Source organism: Musca autumnalis, unplaced genomic scaffold, assembly GCF_047663935.1.
Source record: "Musca autumnalis isolate F117 unplaced genomic scaffold, ASM4766393v1 scaffold_4, whole genome shotgun sequence".
Taxonomy (NCBI): Eukaryota; Metazoa; Arthropoda; class Insecta; order Diptera; family Muscidae; genus Musca; species Musca autumnalis.
Window position 1 is genome coordinate 98,464,002 of NW_027411977.1, and position 25,802 is coordinate 98,489,803.

The following is a 25,802-nucleotide window of genomic DNA, read 5'->3' on the forward strand; positions in this document are numbered from 1 at the left end:
CATTTCGGATTTCACCACATTATTGATATTTTTATTAAATCGTCGTTGAAAAATGTACTGGAAATAACGGCATAGAGGCATTTTTTAAACAGTGACAGTTACGTTCCAGGGAATATTTTTCCAAAAGAAAATATGCAGAAAAAATTAACGGTTTTGGAGATACGGTGCGAAATGTATAAAAATTGTGGAATTTTTGCATATATTTTGAAATTTGAGGCAATAAAAAGTTTTTTGAGTTCATTATTTCATTTTTTGAGTTCATTTGCTTCAGAGGTCAGAAGAAGATTCGCATTGGTTTCAGAGATATAGCCCCGAATTTCTTTAAAAACTCAATATTTAACCATGTTTAGATGGGGCCATAAAGTCCGAGCTGGATCTGACATAACAAAACCCAATTAGGGTTTCTTGTCGTTTGGGTCTGTACTTTCAAAAAATCATCAGTTCGAATTGTTTGCACAAGATCACCCATAAAAATGTTGCATAGTGTAACCATTCCTATAAAATGTTTTACGTTTAAAAGAAATTTTACTAAGTGAGAAATTTCGGCCAAATCGGATACTCAATTTATAAATTTTAGTGTGCTTTAAGAGCTTTAATGACATTATCTCTCGATTCGTCAAGAGTCCCTAAATAGAACATCTGCCAAACAAATTGGAAAATTTTTGTAAAAGGAACCCGAAGGACCGACAAAGTCGATATTCGAAGCTGATCTTTGTCTGGAGGAAATATCACAACCAGTGTGACCTAGAGTTGTGACTTTTAACCTTTTTTCTCAAAAACGATTTTCTGTAGCGAAAATGAATAAACTTATTAAATAATATGATATAAATTGATATATCGCTCATTTACTCAAAGAGTGACACTTTTCAAAAATCCAGTTTCGAGAAAAACGCGTTTTAAGTTGGCGATTGAAATTTCACTTCCCAACTTAAAAAGATTATTACACAAAAACTAAAAGATGTACTTGGACCATATTTTGCAAACAGCTAGCCAAATATCACTGCTAAATTTCTGTGCAAGATCAAGCATGATTTGAAGTGTTTTAGTGCTTCATAAACTCAAAAAACATTTTTGTTGAATTATGCCAAACTCTTAGTAATTGAGCTCCAACTCAGTGAGTTTTAGAGATATCAACATGAAAATTTGACACAAGATAAAATGGAAGTCGTAGAAAAAATAGAAAATGCTAACTCAGAAAACGCATTTTTGAGTTATGCCACTCTTTGAGTAAATGAGCGATATGTATATCGTCACCATAAATGCCCGAAGACGTAACCGACGTTCAAAAACAACGATGCTATTCAAAAAATGGCATTTCAGAAAATGGGATAATATTGCAGATTTTGTTGTAATGGAGGATCTCAAAACTAAGCACTTCAGCGGTTTTGGATTCACTAATAATTCCCCTTCGTATATGATCTATAATATCCCATATACTCGCCTTCATAAGATTAATATTCCATATAACTGTTTTTAATTTTATAACGGTTTTTGCTTCTCCTGTAAAGTTTTAGTTTTGTGGGTTACGTCTTCCGGCATTTATGTTGACGATATGTAATGATATGGCGATAAAGTTGATGAAAAAAGTCGTATGTAATTTTGATTATGTTGTGGCTTTAAAGCTTGCTTTAAATATTTAAATTTTTTGGTGGAGATGTTGTCTGAACACTAGTACCCAAAATTCCAAAAAAAAAATGGCTAATTCGGTCTAAATGTGTAGCTGAAAACTTAGAAATACCTGTAATCGGGCTGTACCGTTATATGAGTGCTATTCCATAACGTTGAGTTATGTAGAGACGATGACTGACCACTAGGTACTCTATATTCCAAGTTACAGCTAATTCGGTCAAAAATGTAACTAAAATATTAAAAATACAAGAAATCACACGAGAAATTCCAAAATATGGGCCGCCATAAGCCTACATTTGAACTTGACTTACATTTCTGAACTTACTATTACCCCCCATACCAAGTGCGGATATTATTCGAAAGTTCGCCACAAAACTTCGAAAGTGATATTATTTTCGAGCAGAATACAAGGGTTTTTTCGATAGTGTAGGCCAAAAATAAAATATTTGGAATTGTTGTCAAATTTTATTTTTTCAAATCAGTTTGTAAAAAGTTTCATGTGAATTCGTTTATTTAGTTGAATTAAAAGAATTTGGTTTATTTATAAGTTGTGTAAATAACAATCGCGAAATTTTATTGTGTTATATAAAAGTTGAAAATATTTTTGTGAAACCTGTAATCGAAAGCCTAGGAGCTGAGCAAATATACCAGATGAAGGGACTTTTGAATAAGATGAGAAAATTATGCCCCTGGAAGAAGTGGATACATATTGCATGAAGAATCCATTGAAGGTGAGACTCCTGACGTTGAAGAACGTTTGACGCGGGTTTGCGTCCCTGGAAGAAGTGGACACATAGTGTCAGAAGATTCAATCGATGTCGAAAATATTCTCCGATCACCTGGCCGAAAAGGTTTCATGGCGTGTGAACAGCAACTAGAAATTGCAATTCGCAGTATGTATATTTATATTAAGTCTATTTTAAAAATTAATTTTTGACATATATCTTTTCTCTCGTTTTAAATGTACCCGGGTGACACGGTGGCTGACCTGGGATTTTCCCTGGATGACAGAGTTGTAAAACGCTCATGACAGGGTTGTAAATGCCGCGAAATGACATATGAAAAGCAAAAGTTCGATGAATCTAAAAAAGAAAATGAAGAAATATATATCTATATAGTCTTAGTTTTCCCGCTATTTAATACTTTGAATTAATTGTTATGTTTTCTGTTTATTTTGCAATTCTTGCATTGAATTATATTATTTTTAGTTTTTGCAATACACTTTCCTAACTCAATAAAAATATATGTATTAAAATTTACCTAAAATACCCTTTAATTATTGGGGAACGAATGGAAAATGAAACACCAAAACTATCGATAATAATAACATTAATGAGCTTCTAGCGATATCTAAAACGAATCGTTAAAGTATCGCTAAATTATATGTTTCCGTATTGTTTTTGATTCGAAAATAATATTATCGATACTTCGAAAACGAAAGTTTTACTGCCACAAACCGAGCGACCAGTGAATCGTTTTTGATTCGTTTTCGTTTGTCGTTCTCGAACAAAATATCCGCAAAACTATCGCAAAACATTCGAAAACGATATCGTTTCCGATAGCAATGGTATGGGGGGTAGTTTGTATGAGATGTCATGACTTGTAAAGTTTCGTCCAAGTAAAATACTTTAGTTGGCTCTGGCTTAGGTTTGTTAGAAATTTTGAACCATGTCACCATTGCTATAGTCCAGTAATGTTTATAGCGCCCATGATTCGGCTATAACCTAAAAATTTTCATGAGTGTTAATCATCAGGGTAAACTTCAGAGTCGATCTATGCGCGTTCGTCAGTGCGTCCATTTGTTCATAACCTAGATCCACTTTTTTGTATAGCCCACATAAATCAGTATCGCCAGATTTCAGGTATTTTTACGTTTTTAGCTGACCGAATTAAATAAAATTAAATATTTGGGTTTCCCAGTGGTCGAAGAACTTTTCCACCTAGGTACTTTCGCAACAGAAAGTAAGCTAATTATTACCTATTAGTTCAGAAGTACTTAATGATTTTGTTTGTTTAATATTCAAATTTGATGCAAATTTGATGCAATAAATAGTTTTGAGTTATTGTTTCCATCTTTACGTAAATATAAAGAGAGAGCAAAGGTTTCCATTGAAACCCCCCTACTTAAAAACATTTTTGCAAATTTGATTTCGTGTATTAAATTTGTATTATTGTACATTTTACATTTTGTTGTTTTTCCGAACTATAAACTTCCCCCGTTTTTCAATTTCCAGTTTCCTATGCCGTTCAATAAAGTATAAAAAACAACATCAGCTATCCAACCATAAATACTTCTGCTCAAGGGTGAGATGAGTTCATGACTCAAACCTTAGCGGAAAACATTAAAATAATACAGATGTTCGTTCACTGAGCACAAACAAAAACATCAAGAATAAAAATTACCACGTTTATTATAATTTTGATTATACCTTTGTTGTGTTTTTGTGTTTACCTTTGTTTTCTTTAATTTTTTTTTGTTATTTTTAATTTGTTTCCTGATGCTATACTGCAATTGTTGTTGCCGCTACTGATGGATTTTTATAATCAAAAGGAGTATTATTTTGTAATGTACTTTCAATAGGTTATTGCTACATTTGCTGTAGACAAACAAAAGAGGCCGGCACCACCACCACCACATCGACGAAACTAAAACTGCAGTTATTGGTGTATGTGTTTTTTATTACTTTGTTGTTTTAGCCTAAACAAAAATAATGTTTTAGGCATTTTTTCTTAGCATGGGTTTTTATTCCCATCTGCGCAAGATGGATGGATGCTGTAACAATTGAGGTTCGTAGCAGGGTGTTAGATGCCCCAGAATTTCGATTTTTTTTTTAATAAAAATGTTATATCGATGCTTAATTTCTCATCCTGGTATCTTAAAAAATAAAATTTTTGAAGAGAGATAAAAAGGGATAATTTCGGAACACATTGGGGTTTTAGGAAATGTTTGAATGCAATTATTAGGAAATTATTTGTACCAAACTTTCTAAAAATTTCCTTAAAACTTTTTCCAAAACCCTAGATGTATTCAAAAATTATAGTTTTTTATCTCTCCTCAAAAAAATTTTTTTAAGATACGAGGTTGAGAAAGTACGCCATTGTGATGTACCTCAAAAATGGTCTGAAACCAAATTTCTATGAAAAATAACGTTATTTTTCGTTAGATTATTTTGCTTAAAAAAGTTACAAATTTTTATATCCTTAATCCATATTAAATAAAGCCACGTTGACTGTGTTTTTAGAAAATCCTGCCATTAATATAGTGCAAAGAAATTATTAAAAATATTGTACATTATTTACCTACACAAGAACACTATTCTGAAATTTTGTTCAATGTTTGTTGTTATTTTGTATGTTTGACTCCACGTGTATAGACAAAACTTCATGATAGGTACTTCGTTCTGTTTTATTTGCGGTTTCCTTGTTCATCATCCTTTGATATATGAAATCCGACACAAGAACAGTCTGCCATGAATGATAAATACATACCAAAGTATGAAGATCATTTGTATTTGTAACAAATAACAAAAATAAAAAAACCAAATACATATACACACATACATAGAAAAAAGCCTACATAAAAGAACTACTACGTTTCAATGGTATAAAAGAACACATTATATATTTTTATATTCTAAATCATCAATGGAAATAAAAAGAAAAAAACGGGTTTCAACAGTTCATGTGAATGAAAAAACGCATGCAGACAGTTATAAAACTGAGTGTGCAATTTCAAACATTAATACATATGTATGTAGCAGTTGCACAGGTTAGAGTTTAGGTGGATTATATATTGAATATATAAAAAACTTTTTCATTGAATGAAATACATATGTACGTACTTATAAACATACTATACTATTGCTATTGAATGTTTACATTTGCATAATTAAATAACACTGGTTAACAAAATTAAACAAGTTTTCTTTTTCATGCGAATGTTTTTCCATTTCTTACTGAAATTGTCGAGGTTTTTCAAATCCGGAAGCCGTTTTTCTCCATCAGCTCTTGGCTCTTGATATATAGCTCAGGGCCCTATTTTACGATTTTTGGTGAGTGCAATACATGAAACCGACAGAAAATTTTATGAACATTGGACAGGATTTTTGTTTGGTGCACAAAATACCTCAAATCTGGCGAATATGTATATGGGGGTTATATCCAAATCGGAATCGATTTCAATATAATTTGAATTTGGTGTTCGGAGAATTCTCAAGTAATTGAAGAGAGGTCATTAAATCCAGAGAAAATCACTACTTGGAGTGATATTACCTTACCTCTTCGAAAACGACAATGGAATGACTGTCACCGTCAATATGATATCCGACTTTTTTGTCTGCTATTGAAGAATACGACTTGAAGAATATATTGCTTCAAAAAGACGGTGTCACCTATCACACAACTCGAGCGCATATGGCTTTATTGCAAAAGACATTTCCTGGCCGCAATATCTTGTCGTGGCGATATCAACTGGCAAACAAGATCATGCGATTTAACACCTTTATATGTTTTACGCATAACTAGTGTCACTTTTAACAAATCTGAATTTTATACACACGGTGTGAACCATAAAAATATTTTTAAGCATCAAAATGGTTTGGGTATACATATGCATTTCTTACGAATAGAACGCGCTCTATTCCCGCCTGTACAACAAAAGGAAAACAGATGTTTTTTGTTCGCAATATAAAAAAGAAAAACAACAGAAAACGAATAAAAAATAAAATTTTGCTGTGCAGAAGAAATTACATATGAACGAAAAAACTGTGGCAGGTGCTATGCATAACATGTATAAAACATACCGTGTAGAAGCTCCATTAGACTTTTTTAGGGGGTTACCCAAAAGACCGTGTTTATGTAGATGAACCTTCAACTCTTGAGCACTTAAAAACCAACATTCGTCAAGTTATGGCTGAGATACCGCCCAATATATGTCAAATAGTGGTGGAAAATTACCTCAAAAGAGCAAATGTTTGCAACAGTTCGCGTGCAGGTCATTTAAATGATATAGTGTCAACGTTCAAACTTTATAATAAAAGAGAAATATCATGAAAAACAAGTAAGAACAAGTAAGGTGTTAAGTTCGGCCAGGCTGAACTTGTTATACCCTCTACCACGAGTTGTATTAAAGTAGAATGGAACAATTCGTTTTCTTTCGTTTATGAAGGAGCCTAAATACCATATTTCAGAAAGTTTGGTAAAACAATGTGGCTAACCTTCAAAACTCGGGAGGTACTGTTCTATGGGGTCTGTATCAAAACGTCGATCTATACCTACAAAATTCTGGCTGAACGTTTTTAGACTCAAAGAAGACTAAATGCAAAATTTCCGATATTTCGGTAAAACCTTCAACATACCGAAAATCAAGAGGTACGCTTTTGTGGGGGTTATAGGAAGACGTCAATATACCACTGAAATGACTGACATTTATTATTTAGTCTTCCATGGGTTTTTAAAATATTCCCATGGAAGACTAAATAATAAATTTCAGTCATTCCGGTCGGATATTGACGTCACAGCCGTCAGAATTACGAAAATCGGGAGGAACCGCTTTATGAATGCTACATCGAAACGTGTACCTATACCTACGAATTTCAGTCAGAAAAGCTTTTACCTCCAACAAGGACTAAATACCAAATTTCAGCCATTTCGTTGTGATAATAAGGCTAATAACTTCACAATACCGAAAATCGGGAGGTACCGTTCTATGAAAGCTATATGAAGACGTGGACCTATACCGACAAATTTCATATGGAACGTTAAATACCCAAAATGAAGACCAAATACCAAATTTCAGCCATTTTGGTGGAATATTGAGGCCGCAACCTTCTGGAGGTTCGTTCTAAAATCGGGTGGTTCGTCATGTGGGGGCTATATGAATGCGTGGACCTATACCGACAAATTTCATATGGAACGTTTAACACCCCAAATGAAGAAATACCAAATTTCAGTCATTTCGGTGGATTATTGTGGCCACAACCTTCAAAATTCTAAGTACCAAATCTCACCTATTTCGGCGTAAAAATGAGGCGAAAACCGTCAAAATACCGAAAATCGGGTTGTATCATTCTGTGGGGCCTATACCGATATAACCAATTTACTATTCCAAACAGTCTAGGAGTAATAAAAATGTCTATACCAAATTACAAAGCTATATCTTAAAAATTGCGAGCAGTATCTTGATTTCAACAGACGGACGGACAGGTTAAGTCGACTCAGAATTTTACCCTGATCAAGAAGGAGTTATGGGTCTTCAAAGGAGTTATGGGTCTTTCTCACTTCCTTTTGCATGTCACCACATGTGGTGTAGGGTTCCCAATGGTCAAGAAACTACTCCACCAAAAATTGCGGGCACAGGCCCACCTTTTGTTATATACCCCATATAAGGGTATAGCTCATCTTCAAGTGTTTTAACGTTTTCATCTACATTTTCTGTCTAACTTGGCTGTACATTGGCATTTATGGTTCCCTATTGTTATAAACTTTAGGTATAGCCATCATTATACCCTATACCACAATGTGGAAAAGGGTATTATAAGTTTGTTTTGGTAAAAATTCATGTAACACCGCGAAATATTCGTCGGAGACCCCCAATGTGGTATACCAATCTTCATATCTCGGCGAGATAAAGCGATTTTGAGATGTGTGTCCGTCCGTCCGTCCGTCTGTCCATTATAAATTGTAAACACGCTCCAAGCCGCAATTATGGACCGATCGTCACGAAATTTTGTATGGAGGTCGGGTTCAGATCAGAATAGATCCCTATTCTTATTGGTGATGATCGTGAAATATTTAGCGGGTGAAATGGACCAAAAACATAATATTTAGCCAATTTTCTAGCGGCTCTGTAGGTTTCAATAATAGTCCGATCAACGCGTAATTTTAAATAAGGTAAGAGTATATCACAAAGAAGAAGCTTGCAATTTGAGATGGCGATCGGATAATATTTAGAGGGTTAAATGGACCAAAACTTTTGTGTGAAAATTGTGAAAATTTTTAATATACAGCATATATCTTAATTCCTGGAAGTGGCATTCCGGACAAGTGAGATATACTTAAAAGTGGAATGCTCGAACTTTCAATTGATGCCAATTACGTTGGTGTGCATGATCAGATAACAGAGTTACAGCCTAATATATTCCGTTATTTGTTAGTGTTGTAATAATAAACTCGCTAGAAGTCGCAATTATACATCAATAGTCACGAAATTTTGCACCGGGTAAGAGTGTAGGTCGAAAAAGATGCCTACAATTTTGAATGATGATCTAATATACTTTAGCGGGTGAAATGGACCATTACTTTTGTATGAAAAATATAAAAATTTTATTTTTTGTCGATATTTTAATTCCTTGAGGACATATATATTTCGCAAAGTAGCCTACATATGGAAAAAAAACTACTGACCTTTCCTCTGATGTAAATTGCAATAAAGTGTTTGCTAGTTAACGGGCCTACTGCCTACTATATAATGGGTTCTGTGTAGAGAACCACATTTTTATCCCATGATACATATTGTCTCTCCAAAAGTTTATGTAACACCACGAAACATTCGTCCTAGACCCCTTATTTGGTATGCCGAAATTCATATCTCGACGACATAAAGCGAGTTAGCGATGTGTGTCCGTCCTTTTTAAAATTGTAAACAAGCTTAAGGCGCAATTATGGACCGATTGTAACGAATTTTTTAAGGAGGTTGGGTTCGGGCCAGAATAGAAAAAAAATTAACCAATTTTGTAGCGGCTCTGTAGGTCAAAATAATAACCCGCAAAATTGTAAACAAAGTTTGAGTTTATGATGAAGAAGAAGCGTACAAACCAACGTGAAGGTCAGATAATACTTAGCGGGTTAAATGGACTGAAACTTTTGTGTGAAATTGGTAAAAATTTAGTAGTACAAATAAGTGGGTTTCATTACATTTTAGTTTGTGTGAACTAAATTTTCCTTTCCTGCTACAAAAATGTCTTTGTCATGCTAGATAACTTTTTGGTTTTGGTCATAAGTATTATACATTACATCTCAAATATTTGATAATTAAATTTTCACAATCATTGAAAAGAAGTTCCGTGGAGAGCGATTGTCCAGGGATAGTGGTATAGGGTATCCCATGGTCGGCTCCGTCCGACTATAGACTTTTCTTACTTGTTTTTATATGAAATGGGAACTAAGATATATACTGGACAATACTCATAGCCAGTATTGAATTTATGGCTTCTATAGTCCTAGAAAAATTCTTTCTGTAATAAAATATTGACTTTGCCCTAATGTGTCTAACGAAACCGCTTAGCCGCCACATTTTCAAGCGTTTTATCAGTAAACGGACATTTAAGCTATTACGTACAAAAAAACTTTCACATCCAAACAATCTCGATTGAAAGCTTCGTAGAGGGTTGATATAGCCTTCTAGCTATAGAGTAATTAGTCTACCCTCATTATTTTCTTTCAAATGATTTCAACTGTACGTATACATATATGTATATGTTCATAGAAAAATGTAATCATTAAGCAACAAATAGAACCGACATTTCTTTTCAAAATCGAAATAGTTTAAACGTCTCTGACTGCTGTGACCAGTTGATTGAGCATAAGAAATTAATGTCAATACAAATACAAAATTATAAACCGCAATATAAACCTCAAATATTCCTAATATCTTGAAATTATCATAATGAAGATATACTGACTACTGAATCGTTTGGTTTTTGTTTTGTTTACTTTACCTTTTACTTTCATTTTGTTTTGTTCGTTTGATTGATATTTATTTCGCTGATGACAACGATGATGATAACAACGTTGATGTGCTGACAAAAGTAAAGGCTTAACCCAGTTATTTGTTTGCCTCATTGTGGTTATGTTTTGTGCCCCTGTTTGATAAATGTCAGCATTTCTGAAGGCAACAGCAGAAAATGACAAATTGTTTAAAATATCATATGACAATCAATGCAGTGTTGTTTGTAGATGTGGCAAATGTGTATTCGTATGTTAGTATGGTTACATTTATATTTCGGAAAGGAACTGTTTACATCCCAGCCTTTAGGCATACCCTCAAAGGGTATAGATAATTGTAACGTTGATATGACCAAAATGTGTCTCATCGAAATCACGGTGTTATAGCTCATTTAGACTAGCCATAAATCCTCGACTGGATTTAATAAATCCAGTACAAATCTCATTGCATTTATATATACATTTTGGAGGATTTATATGGCAGTCAGCTGATTTTTGTTCATAGCACAATTAGAAAGGTAGATGCATCAGCCCATCTGATCGAATTTGAAACGTCAAAAGAATTTTTTGTAAATTGAATTCGACTCAAAAAACATACGTAAATTACAAATGTATTGTTTAATACTGAAAATGTTAGCGCATTATGCTACTAATGCTAACTAAAGATCAAATAAAGAATTATTTTATCGCTGTTTGCCCATCTAAAATAAATAAACGAATTATTTTATCGTTTAGACATCATAAATATTAGTCTTGGTTGATTAAAATCAACTTTGTACATCAAAACAAATTTAATTTTTCCGCCATGTTTCCAATTTTTACATTTTAAATTATTTTTAGGGTAGCAATTTACCGATGCATCTACCTTGTTTCTTGTGAAAGCTTGCAACTTTTTGTATTTTCTAGCAACATGTTGCAAAAAACAGAGTTGTATACGAGGATTTATGCCAGATTTAAAACAAATCCCCTCAATACGAGGATTTATTTTTGTATGGGAAATCTGGTAGATTGTGGCTGGATTTAGCAAATAAAACCTGATAATGTGCTAAATCCGGCTAATGAAGTCATATTTAAATGGGCTATTAGACTCCAATTATGTTTGGATGAAATCCGTTGAATACAATTTTGAGTCATGTCCGTCTGTCTGCGCTCGATAACTTTCGAATCGATCAACCGATTTGGTGCAGATTTTAGATCTCGTAATATTTTGCCCAAACTAAGTTTACGTTCCAAAATTGACAATATTATTCCACTTCTTCACGAACCTCCCCCACAACTATGGGCCTAGTCCAAACTTTGGGCCTAGTTATATTGCTTCCAGACAAAGATCAGCTTAGAATATGGTCTTCGGTGCGCCTGAACCAACATTGAATGGAAGGTGCTTACACCTGGGAAGTTTTTGTGGATTCTGAAACGACAATGTTCATAGATGAGAAAAATAAAAAACTTTAAAATGATTCAATAAAAAAATTTCGATTTTGTAAAAATTTTAAGTGGCCATAACCCCTTAACTAACTTTAAATGAAAAACGCTTACACCTGAAGAGTTTTTGAGGATTCTGAAACAGCAATGTTCATAGATGAGAAAATTTTCAAAACAAGAAAAAAATCGCTAGAAATATTTTTAAATAAGCCGCGGTTAAAATTCACATTTTTAGGGCTTTTTTAGGTATTCACAATTTTGCTTGGAAACGGCAAGTCATATGGAAATGGGACTAAAGAGAATGTTGTAGCTATGACAATTCTCTACACTATTTTATTTAGTCCCATTTCGATAGGACGTGCCATTTCCAAGTATGTGCCTCATCGAAATAATGGTTTCAAACACTAAGTGCACGGTGCTCTTGAAGCAACTTTAAATGGAATGTGCTTACACCTGAGAAGTTTTTGCGGATTCTGAAACTACAATGTTCATAGACGAGAAAAATCAAAGAATCAAAAAATCTCCGGAGCGCTTTTTAAATAAATCGCGGTTCATGTTGACATATTTAGTGGTTGTTTAGATTTTCATGATTTTGCTTGGAAACCGCAAGTCCTATCGAAATGGCACAAAAGAAAATATTGTAGCTATGAAAATTCTCTACAAGATTAAACTTTATGATAACTACGTAGGTCTTACCGTTATTGAGGTATATAAGTTAAAATTGAAGGCTATACAGTCAGTATATTGTCCCAATTTGAACTTCTATATCTCAATAACCGTAAAACCTCAATAGTTGTTATAAAGTTTAATCTTGTACAGAATTTTCATAGCTACAATATTTTCTGTTGTCCCATTTCTATAGGACTTGCGGTTTCCAAGCAAAATCATAAAAACCTAAAATTTTTCTCATCTATGAACATTGCAGTCTCAGAATCCCCAAAAAACTTCCCAGGTGTAAGAACCTTCCACTTAAAATTGCTCCAAGAGCACCGTGAGTGTGTTTGGACGAAATCCGTTTCAGACAATTTTATTTGGATTTAGCCGTGACAGTCTGTTTATCTTGGTTGGAGCGCAATATAGCTCTCGAACAGATTAATCGATTTGGTCCAAATGTTGGAGTTCGTAATATTTTTCCCAAACAAAAGCTCAAAATGTTTGGCTAAAATTATGCGCACGATAACTCTCGAAGAGAGAACTCGATTAAATCCAAACTTTGTATGTTCTTACATGGAATGTATCGATCCACTCCTACGGTTACATCCAACACAAATTTTTGGCAGTGCAGTTTAGCAACACTTCTCGGATCGTCCTGAAATTATTTGCAGTACGAGGGTCACTAAAAATATCTGGCCTAGGCAGCACTCTGTGTCGTCAGGCGTCTTTTGACAATATTTTTGGACAGTTTGACAGTTTTTAGCCTAGCGTACTCAGGACAGTTTGACATACGAATACGTGATGGGTTGTTTTATAGGTTTGATTGAGACACCTCCAAAACATGGTTTTTGAACGCTTTTATAGCATCTTCTGGCGATTGCTGCTATTTTTGGGTTGATACACATAGTTTCATGATTCGTCGCCTTGATTCATCTTATAAACATAATTTAAAGCACCGCGATCTTATTTTTTCGAAATTTTTTACACCGATCAACACTGGATCCAACGAGGAATACCCCATTTTTGCGCCATGTGTTCTGCAATATCAAATGTTAGTTGTTGGAATAAATGACCAAGGGTGCATTTATCTCGCGATCTTGCATTATCCGTTCACGCATGTCTTAATTTTTTTCTGGCACAACGCCCGTTTTTGGGCAACCCTCACGAACATCGTTTTTTTTTTTTTGGCGAGTGTCGACCACTATTGTATTCATTAATCGTGGCCAACATTGTGCTATAGGATGGTCGCTTATCGACATATAAAGATTTAATGTAATCACTCTTGCCGTGATTATCCACGTCGAATGTTGCGAAAAATTATCGTATGAAAATGTCCACAAGAAACTTCAATTTTTTTTTTTGTAAAGTGGTTTTTTAAAGTCACTGTCGTATGTCAAACTGTCCTGAGGAGGGTTAGGCTAAAAACTGTCGAACTTTCCAAAAAAAAAGAAGAAATGTCAAATGACGCCTGGGCAACATTGCGTGTTGGCTAGGCCAGATAGTTTTCTAGTGACCTTTGTATGTTGGGCTCGCTCCACATTTTCTGACAGTACAATGTCCCAAAATCTGTAAATAACTCTGCTGACACCAAATTAAATATCTGACGAATTGAGTATATGATTTGATCGAAACTTTGCACATTGTAAAATGTCTTCTAAACAGACATCTTCGGGTACCTTCCTCACAAAAGTTCAACATTTTTGCTTAAGTACAGTATAAGTGCTATTCGAGGATGGTTTGCAGTTTTTTTCCGGAAAGTACTTCCTGTGGTCCGGTTTACTGCGACATAATGTTTTTCGTCGGCAAGTCCATGCTTCCTAACATAATGGTTCAAAAGGTCTTCTTTTACTTACTTTCCGCTAACTTCTTTAATTGCCAACGATTTAGAATTTGTAAATACTTCCTATAAAAACCAAACAGTTGTTCTCCATCCCCTGAAAAAAAAAACCAAAAATATCAAATTCCGAAGGAAATCTGTGAATAAGTGTTGATTGTTAACTTTTAATATTATTAAGTGTTTTACCGTTTCACTTCCTCATGGATGGTCAAATAAAATAAAAAATATAACTGACTGTCAGCACAAGACAAAAAAGAGAAAAATCGTTTCGCCTTAGCAAAAGTTATGGGTGTTAACTATTATCAAAATTCAAAGTAATTTTTTATTCAAAAGAATAACTTTCTCAAGTACAGACAGAGTTTTTTGTTTCTATTTGAAGATTTTTTTCTCGGCAATATTGCTGGAAGTTCCTTTAAAGTGTCCCCTTGTTCTTTTCTTTTAATGGTGAATAATTGGTGGTATTTTATTACAAAGTTTTTTATTATGGGTCGTCACACAATATTTCACATTGCTTCTTATCGTATAGTATTTTACAATGTCCATGAAATGTAGACTTGATGAAATAAAAGACAAAAGAGAGAAAGGGCAGTAGATTTTTCAAGAAGCATGATGTACAGATTCAACGATTTATGCAAATAAGGCAGTTGGAAGACGTTTATACGTTTCTAGAGCCAGTTCCTGTGAATTTGTGTCTAAGAAATCAAATATAAAATACTCAATTACACTGTGTTTCGAATTTTGTTTGTGCAAAAAATTAGTTCTATGAAATTTTTGTTTCATGCTAAATCGAAGATAAACATTAATTAAAAAATCAAAACAACGCCATATACATATTTCGTCAGTAATGAACTTTTATTTGTCATTCATGTTTGAAGGTTATTATCGAAAACCTTATACATACATTTATTTTTTATTACAAAGGTTATTTTAAATGTAATTTTAAGTATTCGAAAGTTTTCCACTTTATTTAGTTCTTTTTGGAATTCGTTTAAAAGTACACAACATTAATTTGACTGATATAATTTCTTTTTATCAATTTTCTGTTTAAATTTTATATTTTATTGAGTTTGAGAATTTTCGTGGAAATAAAACATCAACACACAACAGTTAACGTTTTTCGTTTAGTTGTCTGTGAACGTTTTACATGAAAAGTAGCTTATGGCGACGACTATCGTTAAAGCAATAAAGCAATTTAAATTGAGTCATAAAATATAAAAGTAAAAATAAAAAAGAAAGGACCACAACATAAATGTTAGCCAATTTCCTTAAAAAATGTGTCAAATGCGTCAGAGCTTCAAGGCAATTTGAACAGGAATAAAACAACGTGAGTTTAGAAAGAAGTAAAAAAGCGTTTCGGCTGGGCCGAAATTTTTATACCCTCCACTATGAAATATTCTGGAATAATTATTTTTATTTCAGTTACTTTTATTTTTGTTAATTTGATCGGGCGGTCCCGTTACATGGGGGCTATACCACAACGTGGTCCTATGTCCACAATTTTTAACGAAGAAGTTTCTAACCACTGGAACCATAAACGCCAAATAACATCCAGTCTTGCGAAAATGTAGTTAAAATCGAAATCAGTGGTACCGTTTTTTCAATTTGAAATACATGTATTTTGTTTTTGTATTTTTGAACGCACACTCAACACGCAGACTTATAGGTTTGGCCTTAATTCTGAGTATCATAAAAATGACTTAAACGCATTTTTCAAAGAAATAATTTTTTTAAATTTTTAAAAAAGAAAATTACAAAATTATTTCAAAGTGACTTATGCAAGACCTTTTTCAATATTTGAAGGGAATAAACATTATTTTAGTTCAATTTGAAATACATGTATTTTGTTTTTGTATTTTTGAACGCACACGCAACACGCAGACTTATAGGTTTGGCCTTAATTCTGAGTATCATGAAAATGACTTAAACGCATTTTTCAAAGAAATAATTTTTTGAATTTTTTTTTAAAAAAATAACAAAATTATTTTAAAAGTGGCTTGTGCATGACCTTTTTCAGTATTTGAAGGGAATAAAGATTATTTAAGTTATTAGTAGGCTTAAGTTTATTCATTCGTGCAACGAGAAATAATTGCTCTGTTCCAGAACCTGCAAGAATCTACAACTTTTTACTGCGATAACAATTTTTCCTTTATGTTGTCGAGAAAATAGTAAAAAGTTGTAGATTTTTGGAGTTCTGGATCAGACCAAATATTTGAGATTTTTTTTTTCCTTTCATACTTTTTCAAAAAAAAATATTTTTTTAAAATCGATTTGTGCGTAAACTTTTTTATAATTCAATTGAATAAATATTATTTCAAAGATTAATAGGCAAAAGTTCATTCATCCGTGTTACAGGAAATCACATTTGAGAAAAACAGACGAAAAGTCATAACCCTAGTGTGCACCATTTTAGTGAAAAGTATTGAACTTTTGTGAGGGAGGTACTTGAAGGAGTGAACCGATATGGCCCATCTTCGAACTTTAACCAAGTTCGGACAAAATATTACTATGGCCAAATTTTGGACCCAATCTGCAGATCCCTTCGAGATTTAACGTACGCGCCCGTGATAAAACTTGTACTGCCTTAATGGGGGCAGGAAATACAAGCTGTTACAACAAAAATTAAAGCGATTCAAAAGTAGGTCCTAAACTGAACTTTTCCGAAATTTTGTGTTCGGAAATTTTTCCGAACATTTTCGAACTTTTGTTGGGGAATTACCTGAAGGAGTGGACCGATGGGGCCCAATAGTACGACGGCCAAATTTTGGACCAAATCGGTTCATCCGTTCGAGAGCAATCGTGCGCACCAGCCAGACAGACGGACGGACAAATCAACTCCAAATTGTCTGAAACACAATTCGTCCAAACATACTTGGGGTCTAAAACCATTATTTCGATCAGGCACATTTTGCCTGTATGAAAATGTATGTTAGGGTTATGACCTTTTGAGTTTTTCTCAAAAAGGATTTCCTGTAGCGACTTGAAATGGACTTTTACCTATTTATGCCAAAAATAACATTATTAAAAAAGGTCACGCATTAAAATATTTTTTGAAAAATTCTATGAAATAAAAAAAAGATTTTTCCATAAAATAATTTCCTGTTGTATGAATGAATGAACTTTTGCCTATAACTAAAACAACTTTTTATTATATTTAAACATTGAAAAAGATCACGCACAAACCAGTTTCAAATGATATGATATATGAAATAAAGTTACATATCCTATAATATGATATATATGTAATGATATGGCGATAACATTGGTGAGAAACAAAAGCTTATGTAATTTTGGTTATGTTGTGTGGCTTTAAAGGTAGTTTTGAGTTATGTATGTGCTTAAAGTGACTCCAAAAAATTTCAAAAAAGCTCATATTTAAAAACTTTAAAAGCTTTTTGTGCGTGAACTTTTTTATAGAATTACCTAATAAATTAGTTTTTATCTAATCTTAGGTAAAAGCTCATCTAAATATTATACAAAGATACGAGGTTGTAAAAAAGTCATAACCCTAGTGTATATAACCTCGGTAGCATAAATGCTGAAACCCTCAAAATACTAAACAGTGGGATGTGCAGGGTGCCTCAAATGTAAAAATAGGATAGTTAAATCAAAACAGTTTGCTAAAAACGGAAAATTGGGATGTAGCTTTATATGGGGGCTATACCAACACATTGACAATTTTTTGTTAGAAAAGTTTTGTGACCACTGGTAACCTCAAATTTCAAATAAGAGGTAGGTAGTTCGGTTAAAAAATGTAGTTAAAATCCTAAAAATACATAACATCGGGAGAATGGCAAATTACGGGCAGTTCCGTTAAATATGTAGCCAAAACACAACAAAATACCGAAAATACGGTTTATCGTATGATCGTTATAGCCTGTTTACATTATAGCCTTTTGCCGGGTTAAAGTTATTTATGAGGATTTATTTTATGCATATGCAATGGAATTGAAGTTTGAAACACAGTGGATTTGTTAAATATAGTTATATGTAAAAGTACTATTCGACTGACAATAATTTTGAAACATTAGTAATAATTATTACAAATTATCACGTAAAAAGACACAGCTAAATATTATTTGCATTTTGACATATGCTTTAAAATTCACAATAAATTAAAATTTATTTTTTAATATTTTTTTCAGCTTTCAAAATTCAACAGAATATAAACAGAACCCACCACTATTACAATTAGCTGCAAAATGTTAAGATCACAATTCCTCCACAAAACATCGCTGCCCTTGTTGGGCTTTGTATTCATCTGCCTGATATTTAATGCAGCCGAAGCTCGTTCACGTGACAAAGATGGTAGAAGACGTGCCGATCGTCTTTCCGACTCAACTATAAGTCAATACACGGCGTATGGTTCAACCTCTATGTCAGGTGGTTCGGTGCCGTACGCCGTTTCATCGGTTACCTCCTCTTCATCCACCTACTATACTGGTCCCATTGATGATACTGGTTTTTGTGTACGGCGACGAGATATGAAATTAATGTGTTATTGTACACCAGATGAGAATCATGTGCCCGTACAAAAAGCTGAATGTTGGGTGTTTTCGGAGGGTTTAATGCAAAATGATACCACCTGGACACGCTTCTATCAGCAAACTCGTTTGCGTGAACTGAAATTTGTCATACAGAATCATGGACGTCTGGACTATATACCCACGCATATTTTGAAACCTTTAGAAAATTTGACCAGTATTACCATCGAATATTCCCAGGTGGAGATAGTGCGAAGCTATGCCTTTGCCAATTTACATCAGTTGGAACGTATTGTCTTAACCAACAATATGATTATCGCCCTCGACCAGGAAGCCTTTGCCAATCATATACGTTTGCGTGATTTGAATTTGGAACATAATCAAATTTTCGAAATTGATCGCAAGGCATTCCGCAATTTGCCTTTGTGTGAACGTTTAAATTTGAATAATAACAATATTACAAATTTACATGATGGTCTCTTTTCGGATTTGGTTCGTTTGATCTATTTGAATTTAGCCCATAATCAAATTACCACGTTAACCAGTAACATTTTCAAAGGATTGGGCAATTTGAACGTTTTAAAACTGACACATAATAACATCAACTTTATTGGTGATACTGTTTTTGCTGAACTGTGGAGTTTAACAGAACTGGAATTGGACGATAATAAAATTGAGGTAAGTTAACGAGAAAGTTAGATGTGACAAAAAAATGTTATGCATATTTATTTAGAGAAAATTTGGCAAATAAAAATGGCCATGGTAAAAGGGAGGTTATATGGATGGTGTACAATGTAAATGGGACTCAATTTTATTAAATCCATAATGTCAAAATTCGATAAAGGTTGTGAAGATTGGAATTCGATAAAGAGAGTGTGAAACTATTTTTTTTTGTCTGGAAACTATAGTCATAATCATGGCACAATTACTAAGGTAGTGGTATCACGCCAGCTGTTCGAATATAAAATGTCAAATCTCTTTATAAAAAAAATATTTTTGTTGTAATTTCCGCAACAACATAAAGAAAATTTTGGCATAACCCAGCAAAATTTGCATTGGTTTAAACAAAGTCGTGAAAGATCCAATCTTTTTATCAGCGTTTGAACCCATGCAAAGGAAGTCGTGAAAGATCCGATCTTTTCATCAGCATTTAAGCCCATGCAAAGGAAGTCGTTAAAGATCCCATCTTTTCATCAACATTTGAACCCATTCCAATAGATATGAATTTTGTGTTTTTATTTACATACATACATATGTATTAGGGCTATAACCAAAAAAATACCACCACATAGCCGTGTAGAGCATGGAAAACTATTATGAAATACGGCGTCAATTTTTCTCTATCGTGAAAAAAGTTTCCGCACCAAATGCATTGAAGTTCAGTAATGCATTTTTTAATTTTAGCTGTTATGACAACATATTTGCTTTTAATTAAAATTTTTATTTTTTTGTAATCTAATTTAAAATCATTATCAAAGCGTTCTGGACCAATTTGTTCTCAAATCGCGCCATTTTGGAGCATATTAGGAACTTTTGATACTATTGCAATTTTTGCTTTTCCTTTATAAACTCGTGATTTTTATGTTTATATTTTTTGTACCTACCGGAAAAAAGAATATGGGGTCATTTGCAAAGAAGTCGCGAAAGTTACAGGCTGTTTTTGTTGACTTTGCCTGTGAGAATCGCATATGTTTTTTACAAAAATACAACACCAGTACCACATGGGGAATTTTGTCCTAATAATGAAAATGCGTTTCTAAGATCGATTCGGTGAAAAAAGTTTCTGCGCCGACTGTAATTACTAAAACCCTTTTGGTATATTTTCTACTTATAATTATACCCTATACCACAATGTGGAAAAGGGTATTATAAGTTTGTTTTGGTAAAAATTCATGTAACACCGCGAAATATTCGTCGGAGACCCCCAATGTAGTATACCAATCTTCATATCTCGACAAGATTAAGCGATTTTGAGATGTGTGTCCGTCCGTCAGTCCGTCCGTCCGTCCGTCCGTCTGTCCATTATAAATTGTAAACACGCTCCAGGTCGCAATTATGGACCGATCGTCACGAAATTTTGTATGGAGGTCGGGTTCAGATCAGAATAGATCCCTATTCTTACTGGTGATGATCGCGAAATATTTAGCGGGTGAAATGGACCAAAAACATAATATTTATCCAATTTTCTGGCGGCTCCGTAGGTCTCAAAAATAGTCCGATCAACGCGTAATTTGAAATAAGGTAAGAGTATATCACAAAGGAGAAGCTTGCAATTTGAGATCGCGATCGGATAATATTTAGAAGGTTAAATGGACCAAAACTTTTGTGTGAAAATTGTGAAAATTTTTAATATACAGCGTATATCTTAATTCCTGGAAGTGACATTCCGGACAAGTGAGATATACCTGAAAGTGGAACGCATGACCTTTCAATTGATGCCACTTACGTTGGTGTGCATGATCAGATAACAGAGTTACAGCCTAATATATTCCGTTATTTGTTTGTAGTGTAATAATAAACTCGCAAGAAGTCGCAATTATACATCAATAGTCACGAAATTTTGCAACGGGTAAGAGTATAGGTCGAAAAAGATGCCTACAATTTTGAATGATGATCTAATATTCTTTAGCGGGTGAAATGGACCATTACTTTTGTATGAAAAATATAAAAATTTTATTTATGGTCGATATTTTAATTCCTTGAGGACATATATATTTCGCAAAGTAGCCTACATATGGGAAAAACTACTGACCTTTCCTCTGATGTAAATTGCAATAAAGTGTTTGCTAGATAACGGGCCTACTGCCTAATATATAATGGGTTCTGTGTAGAGAACCACATTTTTATCCCATGCTACATATTGTCTCTCCAAAAGTTTATGTAACACCACGAAATATTCGTCCTAGACCTCTTATTTGGTATGCCAAAATTCATATCTCGACGAGATAAAGCGATTTAGCGATGTCCATTAAAAATTGTAAACAAGCTTAAGGCCGCAATTATAGACCGATTGTAATAAATTTTTTAAGGAGGTTGGGTTCGGGCCAGAATAGAAATGATTAGTTTTTGGTGATGATGATGAAATGTTCAGGGGATGCAATGGACCAAAAACAAAATTTTAACCAATTTTGTAGCGGCTCTGTAGGTCAAAATAATAACCCGCAAAATTTTAAACAAAGTTTGAGTTTATGATGAAGAAGAAGCGTACCAAACAAGGTGAAGATCAGATAATACTAAGCGGGTTAAATGGACGGAATCTTTTGTGTGAAATTGGTAAAAATTTCAATAACGTAGCGGATAAACAACGGAAGTAGTAGTATTACATAAGTGGGTTTTATAACATTTTACGTGAACTAAATTTTCCTTTCCTGCTACAAAAATGTCTTTGTCATGCTAGATAACTTTTTGGTTTTGGTCATAAGTATTATACATTACATCTCTGATATTTGATAATTAAATTTTCACAATCATTCAAAAGAAGTTCCATGGAGAGCGATTGTCCAGGGATAGTGGTATAGGGTATCCCATGGTTGGCTCCGCCCGACTATAGACTTTTCTTACTTGTTTTAAATTTGCTTTGTTTGAATAAATATTTATAGACAAAAATACATTTCTCACAGGCAAAGTCATTAAAAACTGTCTGTAACTTTCGCGAATTTGTTGGAAATTACACCACATTCTCTTGTCCAATAGGTACAATAAATATAAACATAAAAATCGCGAGTTTATAAAGAAAAAACAAAAATTGCAATAGTGTCAAAAATTCGTAAAATGCTCCGAAATGGCGCAATTTGAGAACAAATTGGTCCAGAACGCTTTGATAATGATTTTAAATTAGATTACAAAAAAATAAAAATTTTAATTAAAAGCAAATATGTTGTCATAAAAGCTAAAATTAAAAAATGCATTACTGAATTTCAATGCATTTGGTGCGGAAACTTTTTTCGCGAAAGAAAAAAATTGACGCCGTATTTCATCATAGTTTTCCATGCTCTACACGGCTATGTGGTGGTATTTTTGATATTTGCAAAAAAGTGGAAAAAGTTATAACCCTAATATGTATACACATTTTTCTAAATATATATAAGATTAATTATTTACAATAGGCTTGATGTTTTCGGAGGCTCTCGTCGTAATGACAATGTCATTGCAAAGGGTTGTTGAAAACGACATGCCAAAGCATTGGTGGAAATTACATGCTTTGGATCCAAAAATCGCTCATAAAAAAATTCATCGATGAAGCTGACACGCCAGATCACTTTCACCCATGATTGAATGGCATCTTTGCATCGAACATTTTTCTGGGAACATATTCAAAATTTTACGATACCACTACCTGGGTAATTGTGCCATGGTCATAATATTAATAATGAATTTTAAAAATTGGAAAGCGTTGAGCTTTAAACTTGATTTCGTAGAAATGTTGATGTTTGCAAAATGTCTATAAACATTTGAAATGTTTTTTTTATTCCGCTTAAAATAGTAACATATGTATGTACACTTTTTCAAATACTTCAAAATGTACATATACTAAAAAAGTGTATGGGGCGCATAATAAACATGTTGACTTACTTTTGTAAATTAGTTAATATTCACAAATATGCCGTTCCCACGGTACGTCGTTCGTTCTCTATTAGTTGTTCGACCCATAACTACGAATAAATTACTTATTTCCCCATACAGAATACGTTGTTCGAGTAGATATACTCCCCGAACAAATCCATGGTAGAACAAATATAAGGTAAAGTAAATACTACAACAAATACAACTCAACAACAACCAAATAGAATTTTTTTATACCCTCCACCATAGTATGGAGGGTATATTAAGTTTGTTTTTCCGTTTGTAACGCATTGAAATACTCATTTACGACCCTATAAAGTATATATATTCTTGATCAGGGTAAAATTCTGAGTCGATCTGTGCACGTCCGTCCGTCCGTCCGTCCGTCTGTGGTAATCACTCTAGCATCCACAAAAATAGAGATAGGACGCTGAAATTTTGGGAAAAGGCTTCTTTTGTTTGCAGGCAGGTCAAGTTCGATGATGGGCTATATCGGTCCACGTTTTGGTATAGCCCCCATATAACGGTACCCCCCGATTTACGGTATTTTGACGGTTTTAGCTACATTTTCAGACCGATTTAGCTATAATTTGACATTTAGGGTTCTGAAGTGTTAATAAACTTACATAACAAAACTTGTGAACATAGGTCCACGTTTTGGTATAGCCCCCATATAACGGTACCTCCCGATTTACGGTATTTTGACGTTTTTAGCTACATTTTCAGACCGATTTAGCTATAATTTGACATTTAGGGTTCTTAAGTGTCAATAAACTTATATAACAAAACTTGTGGACATAGGTCCACGTTTTGGTATAGGCCCCATATAACGGTACCCCCCGATTTACGGTATTTTGACGGTTTTAGCTACATTTTCAGACCGATTTAGCTATAATTTGACATTTTGGGTTCTTAAGTGTCAATAAACTTATATAACAAAACTTGTGGACATAGGTCCACGTTGTGGTATAGCCTCCATATAACGGTACACCCCGATTTACGGTATTTTTACGTTTTAGCTACATTTTCAGACCGATTTAACTATAAATTGACATTTAGGGTTCTTAAGTGTCAATAAACTTATATAACAAAACTAGTGGACATAGGTCCATGTTTTGGAATAGCCCTCATATAACGTTAATGCCCGATTTCAGGTATTTTGACGTTTTAAGTCACATTTCTAGACCGAATTAGCTATAATTTGATATATAGGGTTCTTAGTGACCTAAAAACTTTTATTCGAAAAAATTATGAACATAGGTCCATGTTTTGGTATAGCCCCATATAACGGTACCTTCCCGATTTTCGGTATTTTGAGAATTTTACCTCCAAGTTTTAACCGAATTAGCTGTAATTTGAAGATTTGACATTTGAAGTTCTTAGTGATCACTACACCTCTCCACCAAAAATTGTCAAGAAAGGTCCATGTTTGGATATAGCTCCCATATAACGGTACCTCCCGATTTTCAGTAATTTGGAAATTTTAGCTACAAGTTTTAACCGAATTAACTGTAATTTGACATTTGAAGGTTGTAGTGGTCACCACACATCTGCATCAACAATTTTCAACATAGCCCCAATATAACGATACCTCCCGAACGTAGGTCCAAGTTTTGGTATAGCCGCCCGTACCTCAGTTTTTTTGGGCGAACTTTCTGTAATTTGAAATTTCAGAGCCAACAAAAATTGTTCATTTAAGTTCATATTTCCGTATAGCCCACATATAGGGGTACCTCCGAACTAGCTGTTAATGACATTTGAAGTTCCCACTTTATGTACCGATTTTCGGTATTTTGAGGATTTTAGCTACAATTTTTAACCGAATTAGGAGTTATTTGACATTAAAGACTCCTATCAAAAACTGTCAACATAGGTCCATGTTTTATTATAGCCCCTATATAACGGTACCTCCCAATTTCTAGCCCACCAAAAATTGTCAACATAAATAGTTAGATATAGGCACGATAAAAAAGGGCCTCCCGAATGAAGCATTTTATGTACATTATCTGACATTTTAACGTACCCACGTAAAGTGGGGTACAGGAATGAAAACTAATTATTCCATTTTAGTTCAGAATATTTCATGGTGGAGGGTATGAAAAGTTCGGCCCGGCCGAACTTAACGCTTTTTTACTTGTTTTTGATTGTAATGTTACTGTGAAAGGTATATGTAAACAAAATAAGGAAATGTCTATAAATTATTTGAATTCAAAAAACTAATAATTATTCACATTTGATTGAATATTTTGGAAAACATGAATGAAAATTCGTTACATTTTCAATTTGAATGTTTCCACATCATTCCATTAAATGCATAATTTCTCGCAGAAAGTAGAATTCTTGCAAAAATGTTTGGGGTCGCTGGAAATTCATTGAAAAAGAAGAAGATGGTCCAATCTTTTGGTTTTGAAATCAAAGAAGCACATGTTTATTAGGGCTATATTTTTTTCAAATTTAACGAAAGACCTCACATATTAATAAACGTTGTAGCG

At 33.6% G+C, this 25,802-nt stretch overlaps 1 protein-coding gene across 2 annotated transcripts in view; it reads left to right on the forward strand.

Annotated features, from left to right (window-relative positions):
- Con (leucine rich repeat protein connectin) overlaps positions 1 to 25,802 on the forward strand; it is a 297,063-nt gene that overhangs the window by 93,472 nt on the left and 177,789 nt on the right. For both annotated transcript variants that reach the window (XM_073980786.1, XM_073980785.1), the window contains one exon: positions 18,409 to 19,425. In XM_073980786.1, the coding sequence (XP_073836887.1) occupies positions 18,466 to 19,425 (960 nt within the window). In that variant the 5' untranslated portion in view covers positions 18,409 to 18,465. The remainder of the gene's footprint in view (positions 1 to 18,408; positions 19,426 to 25,802) is intronic.